The following is a 13,900-nucleotide window of genomic DNA, read 5'->3' on the forward strand; positions in this document are numbered from 1 at the left end:
AGTACCCAATTTCCAAAACCTGCACATAAATTAACCACGTGGGGATCACCCAGTCTTAGACAGGGTGAATACGAAATTGACCATGTTGCAATTTCCAAAGAAAATATAAAAGAAATTCTAAATGTCAGACCCCAAAAGGTGTCTTTGAATCAGGTCATCATCATCTTCAAATAAAAACAAAATTCCAACCCAACAGAATGCTAAAAAGGCCACCCAAAAGAACCAAACCAGATCCAGAATATCTGAACCTCAACAAAGAAACAATCATCGTGCAAATCAGGAAAAATCAATGAACTGGAAGAAACTAACAGAGAAAATTCAGGAAGCCATCAAGATGATGAAGAAATTGATGAGATAAAAGAAATTACCTCAGATAGTGAAGGGAGATGAAAATTTAATAGTCATGGGTGACTGGAATTTGATAGTAGGGAAAGGAAGAGAAGGAAACGTAGTAGGTGAATATGGAATGGTGGTAAGGAATGAAAGAGGAAGCCGCCTGGTAGAATTTTGCTCAGAGCATAACTTAATCTTAGCTAACACTTGGTTCAAGAATTATCAGAAGGATGTAGGTTGCAGTAGGTACTGGGAGATGAAGAGGCTTGCACAGGATAGAGTAGCATGAAGAGATGCATCAAACCAGTCTGTAGACTGAAGACCACAACAACAACAATCAAATTAGCACAACCCCTCGCACCAGGAAACATCGCAACCTGCGATCAAGCAGTCAACAACCGAATAACTGCGTGGAAAAAATTTAACAGTCACAAAACTGAAGAAAGCTGGGAGAACGTTCTTAAAACCCAAAAACAAACATCAAAAATAATTAGAAAAGAAAAATGGGAATATGACGACGACAGACTCTGCAAAATCCAGCAAGATTTCATCAAAAATAATACAAGAAATTTCTGTAAGACTTTCAGAGAAAACTTGCAGGGATACCAAGTGCCTAGCTTGTACTTCAAAAATACTGATGGCTCTTTGGAGACTAACGCGAAAGGTAACTGCAAAATCTTAGCCCACTATTTCAGCTCCCTCATCGACTGCATATCACACAAAGAAAAACTTGTCTTCTCTTCTCCAATATTCACACACCCAGACTCCCATGCCCCTGATCTCGAAGAAATTATGGAGATAGTAAAACAGTTGAAAAATGACAAAGTACCAGGAAAAGAAGGAATCATTGCTGTATTCTGGAAACTAAACGATTCTGTACTTATACAGAAACTACATCATATAATATCAGACACATGGATGATGGAGCAAATACCAGAGGACTGGAAATGTGCTCTCATTCACCCTGTACACAAAAAGGGTGACAAGACAGACATCAACAATTACAAAGGAACTTCCTTGCTCCCAGTCAGTTACAAAATCCTTAAAAAAAAAAAAAAAAAAAAAACTTTTAAACAAGATAGAATCCTAAGCAGATCCAGTAATTGGTGAATACCATGCTGGATTCAGAAAAGGACGATCATGTGCAGAGCAGATCTGGTGCTTGAAAGATGATATTCCAAATGAGGAAATGCAGAAATACAGTACTTACATAAGATTCAGTGGACCATGAAACCCTGTTTAAAATCGTGGAAGAATTTGGGATCGACTGAAAGACCCGAAAAATCACAGAACAGACACTTACAGGAAGAACATCCAAAGTGAAATTCCTGGGAAAAATATCAGAACCATTCAAAATCAAACCTATAGTCCGACAGGGAGACAGACTATCCTCAATGCTTTTCAATATTATTCTAGAAGAGATCATCATGGAATAGGAATCTCATGTAAAGGGCATCCAAATTGGTATCAGAAAAGAGAACTGAATTGAAGTCAAGTGCCTTGCTTTCGCTGACAATATTGCGTTTATCACCAGTAACAGAACAGAAGTGATTCATGCAGTGGAAAAGCTACATGAAATTTCACAAAAAAACCAGACTACAGATATGTTATGAAACAACCAAGTATATGGGAAGACAGCTAGAAAATAAATTCCCTTCAATCACAAAACATCGTAAATTGCACAACTCTGCCATTTTAAATACCTCAGAGAAACATACAGTCTTAAGGATTAAACCAAATCGCCAATGAACAAAGAATCACCAAGCTCTAGAAGGCCCCAAGCCAACATGGACGCATTATAACAAGAAGTGAATTTCTACAAAATCAATATTAAGGCAATATAGAACAGTGATTCTTCCAGAAGCAATCTACGCAGCTGAAATAATGGTGATTGATGGTCATTCAAAAATTAGGGAAATAGTAAAGCAGGAAAGAAAAATTATTGGGAAGATTTACAGCGTAATTAACAAAAACGGCATTTGGACGAAGAGACCACAAAATGAGCTCTCTAAAGACCAACACAGTAACAGATGAAATCTGAAAACGCCAAGCCAAATTTTATACACATATCTACAGGATGGAAGACTCCAGAAGAGCAAGGAAACTTTTCAGTATTATAAAAAAGTGTAAATGCAGTACAGAATGGCTGAAAGAAGTCCAGAGGGATCTGCAGCAGATCAACATAAAAATCTCTTAGACTACACTTGGTGCTGGAATAGAATCACAAGTGTGAAGTTTGAGGAAAGAACATCGCACCGGCCTGGTAAAAAATGGACAGAAGAACGGAAGGAGGAGTATTCTGATAGGATGAAGGGTGTTTGAGACGCAAAGAAGAAAAATGTGCAGAGATGAAATTATGAATTAAAGTTCAATAGCTCTCCTAAAGGGGAACAATCGCGACAACGATGATGATGATGATGATGATGATGACGATGATCACTGTGAAAATCAGAATCTTGAAAGCACTTCAAAATAAGCTATCTTGAATCTTTTGTGTTTTACTTGCAATTCAGATATGCTTGACAAACTTCATTCACAATGTTATTTGTGTCACTTTGTACACTGTCAGGTATTAGAGTGGTATAATACCTCAACACAAAAGATACACAACTGTTGGAATTACATTTTAGTTTAAGATCGTTTTTCGACCGTGAGCAGCATCCTTATATTCTGACATGTTCCTTCAGAATTTTTACAAAAAATAAATAAATGCAGAAATCTTTTTAGCAAATGAGGGAACTAATTTAGATACTTGTGGAATCAAATTGATCCTGTGTTATGCATCTATGTATTTGGTAGGTACACAAATATACAGTATCTCCAATTTCTTTTGTGTCTTTTCTTAGAGCATAAGAATACATTTGTAGTTAACTGTTGTTCCACTGTTGCTGAATTTTCAGTTTTGACAATTGTTAGATTGTAAGGATGCACACCATGGCTGAAAAACAGTCAGCATTCACTCGTATACCATGACAAATAGTTTAGGTTGGTGGTTTGATTCTTGGTTGTTTGCAAAATTAGAAAGAACCATATTTGTCTCTGCCATCACCCCCCCCCCCCCCCCCCAAACCACTTTCCCCCTCTTTTCTTCACAACTTGTGATTTTCGAAAGTGGGAATGCCTTATTGTTTCTGTACTGGAGAACTACATCCCAACATTAAGTGCAAGCATTTATGTTTTGTTGCAGGTCCACGGATCGAAACAAACAAGCATGAGGTCATGCTTAAACCATCTCTTTAAGGAAGGAGGTTTTTGGAGCTTTTGGAGAGGCAATGGGATAAATGTTGTTAAGATTGCTCCAGAATCTGCTATTAAGTTCATGGCTTATGAACAATGTAAAAGACTAATCCGAGGAAATAATACTCGTGAACTTTCGATCTATGAAAGATTTGTAGCTGGATCTCTTGCAGGTGGCATAAGCCAGACTGCAATATACCCACTAGAGGTAAAGTGTTCATGATATTATTTCTATATTTTTTGCTTTTGAATTATGGAGTCGTGTAATGTATTTGTTATTTTAACTTTTGTCAATTTTTGCAGGTGCTGAAAACAAGATTAGCTTTACGTAAAACTGGCCAATATAAAGGAATAGCAGACGCGGCCAAAAAGATCTACAAGAAAGAAGGACTAAGGAGCTTCTACAGAGGCTATGTTCCTAACTTACTAGGAATTATTCCATATGCAGGAATCGACCTTGCTGTGTATGAGGTAGGTAATCTTGACATGTTTATCTTATACTAGTTACCTTTTAATCTTGTAATTAAAAGGGACCATTGATGGTTGTGGTGGTGGTGGTGGTGGTGGTTGTTGTTATTTTATCATTGTTAGTAGCAACAGTAGTGCACAGTCTAATACATACAGTTCTGAACTCCTGCTTGTGTTTTTACCCACTGTGGCAGTGGCAAGCTAAATGGCTGCAAGTTAATTGAATGGTTGCATGTGGCACCTGGTAAATGCAGATAACATTGTTTGTTAGTTTGTGTAACGGTTCTTACAAACTGACTTGCTTGTGTAGTATAGTAGATTTTAGGAACACAAAGTGACACAACATTGGTGCCCCCCCCCCCCCCCCCTCCTCGGCCTAATGGTACTTGAGGTAACCAGGTTTGAAAAAACTAATAAAAAGCAATGATGAAGATTATTATTAGCAGAAGCATCAGCCACATAAAGGAGGGACTGACATTAATACCAATTGAAGCAAAATTGCAGCTGTATTATTAATCGTGAAACCAAATTTCTGTCCACTTACCAACATGAACTTTTCATTTACATTTAAAATGAAAGCTTCAGCCAGGTACCCTCGCCATTGCTTCATTCCTTTTAAGAATATGAGAACATAAAGATTAGTTACACTGCTTTTTTTTCTTTTATGACAATGTGATATTATTTAAAATTTTTTTGTTTAAAGTGACATACTGCACTATTGTATTTTTTTATTTATTTTTCAGTTCAGTTACTTTATTATGGTGATCACCTCGTCATATTTAATTCAGTTTCATCATATCAACTTCTGCTTTCTTCTGACATTCTTTCTTCATATGTGTATTTTTTGTCGCAGAAATAATTACTACTGTATCCTTGTGCATTGTAATCAGTGTCATATAAAATTTTTCACAAAAATCTGCCATTACTTGGAACTGCCCGAGCCCGAGGACATTACTACTGATGGAAGTGATCAAGAGTCATAATTTTGACGGCATGCTTTCAAATACGTCAAGCAGCCTTACCTGCATGATCTTGTAAACATAAGCAATTTAACTAGTAGTTTATAGTATTTTTGTGAAATTCATGCAGGAATGTGTGTTAGTATGTGTTGTAAGGCATGTGGAAAACGTTTTGTCTGCATATTATTCAAAAAAATTTTAAAAGTTGGGCTCTAGGCTTATTTTTTGTTTATATTTTTGATGTAGTAAAAATTTGAATTAATAGACTCTTGAAAATAGCATCCATATATCCTGTGGAAGCCTATTTACGAATTTCCAATAACTGTTTTGTATTCCAGTCAACTGCAGCTGTTGAAAGGCATGATATTAGGAAGAACATTTTTTGCAGCTAGTAAAATTGTTGTTTATTAAAACACAAGTGGTTTTGCGGCTTTAAGCCGCATCATCGGATAAAATCTACGTCATAAAAAGCCAAGTACAGTGTCATCACATTTTGCGGATATTAAAATTAGCAAAGTAATGTGAAAAATATACTAACGGTGTTAAAAGGTTTAGGTATACCCATCCCTCGTAGTCAATTTACTATTCAGATAATATTGTCAGTACTATGGTGAGCAAAAGGTAAAGATGATGATATCCATTCTATAAGATTTGAATGCCTTTAAAAAGAAAATTATGGTGAATGTAAGCTAGAAGTTTTTGAAAAGGGGCCAGACTACCGATAAAGGATTGTCACTGTGAACATGATTAGTCATGGCACACGCAAATTACAATGTGGAAAGAATTGGGTGGCAGTGTCTTACCTGTATGACAGCAGGGCAGATCAGTGCAGGCAGCCAGTTAGCCTCTCTTCATCGTTTTTGCCTTGTTCTGCACTGAGCTGCCTTGCTGTCATACTGGCCACCTGATTTTTTCCACATTGTAATTTGTGTATGCCATAACTTATCATGTTAGCAGTGACAATTCTTTATCGTCAATCCGGCCTCTTTTTTTTAAAAAAGTGTATGTCCGCCCACTATAAAATATTGTCTTTCTTCTTTCTGGATGCAGGAAAATTTTAAAGAATGGGGCAATTACTCTTTACCTTTCGCTCGCCATAGTATTGACGACATTCTCTGAATAGTAAATTTTGACTAGGGGCAATGGGTATGTATATGGTCTTTTAATTTTGTGGGTATATAGACATTCCTTTACTAATTTTAATACCTGCAAAATGTGGTGACACTTTACTTTGCTTTTTACCACATAGATTCACCTGATGATGTGGCTTAAAATCTCGAAAATGGTCATGCTTTAATAAACATCAATTTTACAAGTTGTAAATGCAGTTCTTCCTAACATTGTGCCTTTCAATAACTAGCGTTAAGATTAAAGGAATATACTAAACATCAATCCCACAGGGGCCAACTAGGCAAGATTTGTTCCATTCCAGGATAACTGAGGGGGGCTGATTTTATTGCTGCTTAATTCAAATGTATATAGAGGTAGTGTACTTTCATTTTAGTTAAACGAATTTGCACAAATCTTAGCGTGTTTGCATATAGATTTAATTTCTGCAAATGGGGGTTTGTTTATCCTGGGAATATGTTTACTTGTTCTTGCTACAACTGCTAAAGAAGTTGAGTGAGAAGTGTTTGACATTATGTATGATTGTAAACAGTTCAAATGAGAAACTAGTTGTATATTTCTTTTCACTTGTGTAACTATAGTTGTGTTGGAATTAGGGAAATAAAGGGGGGATTTTCAGTGATTATTTAAGGTACTCACTAAAGATGGAAAGATAGTGGAACAGCAAGATAAGGTGCCTACCCTTCAGGCTGAATTAGATGTACACTTACACCTGCAACCACATATACTTTACAAACAACTGTGAAATGTGTGGCAGAGGGATTGTGTCCTAAGAACTTAAGAGTATAGGACTAGAATGCACAAATGTTTTGTAATCACTCTACTCCACAACCATTCTAGTTACGATTTTTATGATTTTCCTACCCTAAATAAACTGAAATGGTTGCTACCACACTTCCTGCACCAAAATCCATGCCATCATCTTTGCGTCTCAAAGAATCCCAAAATATGGCCAGCTGTAAATTTCGGCGCACAATGAACTTATGCAGACACTCACACAAAAGCCATCTTAGAACGAGATTCTTGTACCGAAAGTGATCTGGAGATAACTTAGATGCAATTTAAGCAGAGGACATTGTATCTTCCTCACTGATATTCATGAGTTTTGTTCCACTTTAAACTGCAATAGCCTTGTCATTTACCTATGATATTTGCATGAAAGGGACCTGTTAAGGCTGAGATATGTATAGTATCAGTATCACATAATTTCATACGTTCATCTCATTGTGAACATAGATGGAGGCATGGGGTGTCACCAGCCTAGAAACTCCACTCGTGATGGGAATGAATCTTCACACTTCAATTCCACCAGTACCTCATGATCTTTCATAGAACCCAGAGAAATTCTGATCGTATGTAAAGTCTGTCAGTGGTACCAAAGTTGGTGTCCAGTCCATAGTGAATGAGACAGGAACTAAAATTGAGAGTAGCAAAGTCAAAGTTGAACTGCTTAACTGTTTTAAATGTTCCTTTACAGAGGAAAACCCAGCAAACTGCCTTAGTTTAATCCTTGTACCAGTCAAAAGATGAATGAAGTAAGTATTGGGTCAGTGGTGGTGAGAAACGGCTGAAATTGTTAAAACTGAATAAAGCTCCAGGCCTCAATAGAATCCCTGTCAGATTCCATACTGAATTTACAGCTGTGTTAGCCCTTCTTCTAACTCGAACCCATTGTAAAACCCTTGACCAAAAAAAGTGCCCATTCGTGGAAGAGGGCACAGGTCTCACTCGTCTACAAGTAGGGTAGTATAAGTAATCCACAAAACAACTGTCCAGTATTTCTGACATTGAAACTTCCTGGCAGATTAAAACTGTGTGCCGGACTGAGACTCGAACTGGACCTTTGCCTCATACAAGCAGATGCCCTACCGACTGAGCTACCCAGGTATGACTTACAACCCGTCTTCACAGCTTCAGCTCTGCCAGTACCTCATCTCCTACCTTCCAAACTTGGCAGAATTCTGGTTGAGGGGTGTAATGGGTGGGATAGTAGCTTCGCATTCAGGAGGTTGTGGGTTCGCATCTTGCCAGGTGCGGTAAATTTTTTGAGAGTTTCTGTGAGATTCCTGACATTGATTTGTTGTATAATCTTAGAAAGTATTCTGAGCTCAAAGATAATGAGGCGTCTTGAACTGTGTCGACCAGCAAGGATTTCGAAAACATCAATCGTATGAAACCCATTCGCACTTTTCTCACCTTACATACTGAAAACTTTGGATCAAGGTAATCATGTAGATGCAGTATTTCTTGATTTCCAAAAAGCATATGACTCAGTACCACACCTATGCTTGTCAAAAGTACAGTCATATGGGGTATTAACCCTTTTAACTGCTCTGGACGTGTTAACACACGTGCCTTAGTACCTGTCCCTGTGTGCTCTGAATGTGTTCACGCGCGCCACCAGTCCGTCTACCTGGTACTCTGAACGTGTCTATGCATATGCACGTTCAGAGTACCAGGTAGGACAGGTGGTGCGCGTAAACATGTTCAGAGCACACAGGGACAGGTAAAAAGGCACACGTGTTAACATGTGCAGAGCAGTTAAAGGGTCAAGGTAAATTTGTGACTGAATTGAGGACTTTTTGGCAGGGAGGACATAGCATGTTATCTTGGATGGCTAGTCATAGTCAGGTGAAGAAGTAACTTCGGGTGTGTCCCAGGGAAGTGTGTTGGAACCCTTGCTGTTCACATTGTATGTTAATGACCTTGCAGACAATATTAATAGTAATCTCATGGTATTTGTGGATGATTCAGTTATCTATAATGAAGTACTATCTGAAAAAAGCTGCATAAATATTTGGTCACATCTTCATAAGATTTAAAGTAGTGTAGGGATTTGCAACTTGCTCTAAATGTTCAGAAATGTAAAATTTTGTACTTCACCGAACAAAAAAGAAAAAGAAAAATGTAGTATCCTATGAGTATAATATCAATGAGTCACAGTTGTAATCGGCCAACTTATACAAATACCTGGTGGTAACACTTCATATGGATTTGAAATGGAGTGATAACATAGATTCAGTCATGGGTAAAGCAGGTGCTAGTCTTTGGTTTATTGGTAGAATTACTTGGAAAGTGCAATCTGTCTACATAGAAAATTGCTTAGGTCACTTGTGCGATCAGTTCTAGAATATTGCTCAAGTGTGTGGGACACATACCAAATAGGACTAACAAGAGATATTGATGTATGCAGAGAAGGGCAGCATGAATGGTTACAGGTTTAACACATGTGAGAGTTTCACTGAGAAACGGAAGGAACTCAACTAGAAGACTCTTGAAAATCGATTAAACTACCCTGAGAAAGTCTGTTAACAGAGTTTCAAGAACCGGCTTTAAATGATTCCCTAGGAATATACTACAATCACTTACGTGGTGCTCTCATAGGAAATGTGAGGATAAGATTAGAATAATTACAGCATGCATAGAGCCATTCAGTCAGTCATTCTTCCCAATACTCCGTACGAGGTCTGTTCAAAAAGTACCAGGACACGCGTAATTTTGGACCAATGGTGTGTTCGAGTGAAAGTGGTTGGCATCCCTGCACTCGCCTGTGTTTAATGTGCAACTGCTGGATGTTTCATTGTTGTAAGTCCATTAGTCGTTGTTCAGTCTTGTATTAACTAGAATGGTGTGCTTCATAGTTTGTGAATTTTGAGATGGGAGAGTTAGAGGAGCAACGCGTCTGCATTACATTTTGTGTGAAACTCAAGAAGACCTTTGCATATACACACCGAATGATGCAGGAAGCCTATGGTGATGAGTAGGTAAGCCATACTCTGTTACAAATGGTTGACACGGTTTAAAAATGGCCGTACAAAAGTTAAACATGACCCTCATTCAGCACGCCCTTTGACGTCCACCAATGATACTCGTGTCGGGAATTGTGTGTGGCAATCACAGACTGAATTTCTGCAAGATTGCAGAAGAATGTAACATTTCAGTTGGATCGTGTCATGAAATCCTGACACACCATCTTGTTGCATTGTGTTGTCACCAAGTTCGTCCCATGGCTCATGAGTCAAGACAAGAAAGACCTTCACCTCACAATCTGTGAAGAGCTTTTGGAATGTGCAAATGAGAATGAGGATGAGATGATCCTTAGGAGAATCATAACTGGTGATTAGACGTGGGTCTGCAGTTGTAATGCTGAGACCACAGTTTAGTCTCCACAGTGGGTCCGGAAAGGACCAAGAAAAGGTCGACAGGTTAGTTCAAAACCATGCTGATAGTTTTCTTTGACTTTGAAGAATTAGTTCATCACGAATTCATGCCACAGGACAAACTGTTAATCGGTGGTACTATTGGTATGTGCATCACGATAACCCACCCTTATATTCATCCCTGTTGGTGTGTGACTACTGCACAGAAAACGAAATCACTGTGCTGCTGTATCATTCATACTCTCCAGACCTGGCCCCTATGGACTTTTTTTAATTTCCAAAGTCGAAACAGCATTGAAAGGATGAAGATTTGCAACGTCAGATGAGATAAAAGAAAATTCAAAACTCACAGATGGTGCTTCGTGCGATACATCAAGAAGCGTACTGCTTTGGGAAGTGGAAATGGCATTGGGAGTTGTGCATCAATTGTGAGTAGAGTATTTCAAAGGAGACCATTCACAATAAGTAAAAGGTAAGCATAGAAAAAATTTATGATCTAAGGTCTGGAATTTTTGAACAGAACTCGTATGTGAATGTAACAGGAAGAAACTCTAATAACCGATACAATGCGGCTTACCCTCTGCCGTGCACCTCACAGTCGTTTGCAGTGTATAGGTGTAGATGTCTCTGCAGACACCCTCCTCCCATCAAATATTTATATTTGTTTATTTTCTCACCTCTGTGGCTAAGTGGTCAACATGGTTGACAGTTTTTCGTAGGACCCATCTTGAATTCACAGGACTTGAATGAGATGCACTAAGTCTCATGATGACAACTCTGGAGCTGCTTGAATGAAAATTAGTAACTCGATCTAGGAAATTTGACAGCTGTCAAGAGAGTGGTGTGATGACCCCTACGCCCATCCATACAACATCCAGATGATACCATCAGCAGACGATCACACGACAGTAAGGTGGTACTGACCACCAGTATCTGTATTGTATGTGTGATGATGGAGTTCTTCTGTAATAATTGGAAAGGACATTTGATGAATAGTCTGTTTTTCAGTACCTCTCACTTAATTGTCTGTGTCAACCAGGGTAATGTCTCGATTCAGCATTTCTCTGAAGTTCCCACTTCACAATAACTCGCATGTCTGACAGATTACAGTCATTAAAATCAAACAATGGAAAATCCAGGATGGAGTGTAACAATACCAGAGAAGGAAAGTTGCTACTCACCATATAGCGGAGATGCTGAGTCACGATAAGCACAACAGAAAGATTCACACAGTTACAGCTTTCAGCCATTAAGGCCTTTTTTAGCAGTATACGCACATATACACACGCGCACTCACACTCACGCAAATGCAACTCGCACACACGTCTGCAGTCTCAGAGAGCTGAAACCACACTCTCTGAGACTGCAGATGTGTGTGCAAGTTGTGTGTGTGTGTGTGTGTGTGTGTGTGTGTGTGTGTGTGTGTGTGTGTGTGTGTGTGAGAGAGAGAGAGAGAGAGAGAGAGAGAGAGAGAGAGAGAGAGAGAGAGAGAGAGAGAGAGAGAGAGAGAGAGAGAGAGAGAGAGAGGTCTAATGGCTGATAGCTATAATTATGCGAATCTTTTTGTTGTGCCTATCGTGACTCAGCATCTCCACCATATGGTGAGTAGCAACTTTCCTTCTCTGGTATGATTAAAGTCCGTAGAAGTTTAAGATAAGTTGTGTGAATCATTGGGCATGTAGAAACAGGCCCTATTCAAACATGGTCTGTTTTCTGTACTTGTGTCTAGAGGCATTGCTTGATTCCATACAAAATAAGTTAAGTCAGGTATTAAGAATCTGTGGGCCTTTGCATGTTCTAGTACCTGTTACTACTTCCAACTTCTTGTTTCCCTTGTCTCCCTTTAATCTGTACAGACATTTTCTTGGAAATGAGGTACAACCAACTGCAAATTGTGGTTCACATTGGAACAAATTATGCCTGTCCTATGGGCTCTGAGGTTGTACTTCAATCATTCTAGTGACTGGCAGAGAAGGGTGAAAAGAACAGCTGAGCTTAAGGAATTTCGCCGAAGATCACAATCTACAGCATTGCTCTCCAGAACTGATTGTAGTCCACAGATTGCAAGTCAGTTCAAAGGTTTCAAACAGAGACTTCAAAGATTCTGTAATAAGCTGGGCTGTGACTTCCTCAACTTACACCATAGGGTTCAGACCTGTAGGCCACCTGCTAAATGGATCAGGGGTGCACAACATATCAGAGGCTATTATCGAGTTAAGTGACTGTAAATCGGATGCACACAAGGTTTGTTTTAGAATAGGTGACTCTCCATCCAGTTCCAATAGTGGTAGCTGTTATGAGACCCTGTAGTGTTAGTGTAAAATCCAAAGAATTGACCTCCTGCCAAACACACACACACACACACACACACACACACACACACATATATATATATATATATATATATATATATATATATATATATATATATAAAAAAACAAAGATGAGGTGACTTACCGAACAAAAGCGCTGGCAGGTCGATAGACACACAAACATACACACAAAATTCAAGCTTTCGCAACAAACTGTTGCCTCATCAGGAAAGAGGGAAGGAGAGGGGAAGACGAAAGGAAGTGGGTTTTAAGGGAGAGGGTAAGGAGTCATTCCAATCCCGGGAGCGGAAAGACTTACCTTAGGGGGAAAAAAGGACAGGTATACACTCGCACACACGCACATATCCATCCACACATACAGACACAAGCAGACATATTTAAAGGTCTTTAAATATGTCTGCTTGTGTCTGTATGTGTGGATGGATATGTGCGTGTGTGCGAGTGTATACCTGTCCTTTTTTCCCCCTAAGGTAAGTCTTTCCGCTCCCGGGATTGGAATGACTCCTTACCCTCTCCCTTAAAACCCACTTCCTTTCGTCTTCCCCTCTCCTTCCCTCTTTCCTGATGAGGCAACAGTTTGTTGCGAAAGCTTGAATTTTGTGTGTATGTTTGTGTGTCTATCGACCTGCCAGCGCTTTTGTTCGGTAAGTCACCTCATCTTTGTTTTTATATATAATTTTTCCCACGTGGAATGTTTCCTTCCATTATATATATATATATATATATATATATATATAGACACACAGGGTGTTACAAAAAGGTACGGCCAAACTTTCAGGAAACATTCCTCACACACAAATAAAGAAAAGATGTTATGTGGACATGTGTCCGAAAATGCTTAATTTCCATGTTAGAGCTCCTTTTAGTTTCGTCCACCTACGCTCAATGGAGCACGTTATCATGATTTCATACGGGATACTCTACCTGTGCTGCTAGAACATGTGCCTTTACAAGTAAGACACATGTGGTTCATGCACGATTGAGCTCCTGCACATTTCAGTCGAAGTGTTCGTACGCTTCTCAACAACAGATTCGGTGACCAATGGATTGGTAGAGGTGGACCAATTCCATGGCTTCCACGCTCTCCTGACCTCAACCCTCTTGACTTTCATTTATGGGGGCATTTGAAAGCTCTTGTCTACGCAATCCCGGTACCAAATGTAGAGACTCTTCGTACTCTTATTGTGGATGGCTGTGATACAATACGCCATTCTCCAGGGCTGCATCAGCGCATCAGGGATTCCATGCGACGGAGGGTGTATGCGTGTATCCTCGCTAACGG

The 13,900-nt window shown here is 39.1% G+C and overlaps 1 protein-coding gene across 1 annotated transcript in view; it reads left to right on the forward strand.

The window, feature by feature from the left end:
- The window catches only part of LOC126480870 (calcium-binding mitochondrial carrier protein SCaMC-2), a 232,720-nt gene that overhangs the window by 199,577 nt on the left and 19,243 nt on the right, over positions 1–13,900 (forward strand). The window contains exons 6-7 of the mRNA XM_050104249.1: positions 3,521–3,778; positions 3,874–4,041. Coding sequence (XP_049960206.1) covers positions 3,521–3,778; positions 3,874–4,041 — 426 coding nt within the window. The remainder of the gene's footprint in view (positions 1–3,520; positions 3,779–3,873; positions 4,042–13,900) is intronic.

This window comes from Schistocerca serialis, chromosome 5 (assembly GCF_023864345.2).
Source record: "Schistocerca serialis cubense isolate TAMUIC-IGC-003099 chromosome 5, iqSchSeri2.2, whole genome shotgun sequence".
In the NCBI taxonomy this organism is placed as follows: domain Eukaryota; kingdom Metazoa; phylum Arthropoda; class Insecta; order Orthoptera; family Acrididae; genus Schistocerca; species Schistocerca serialis.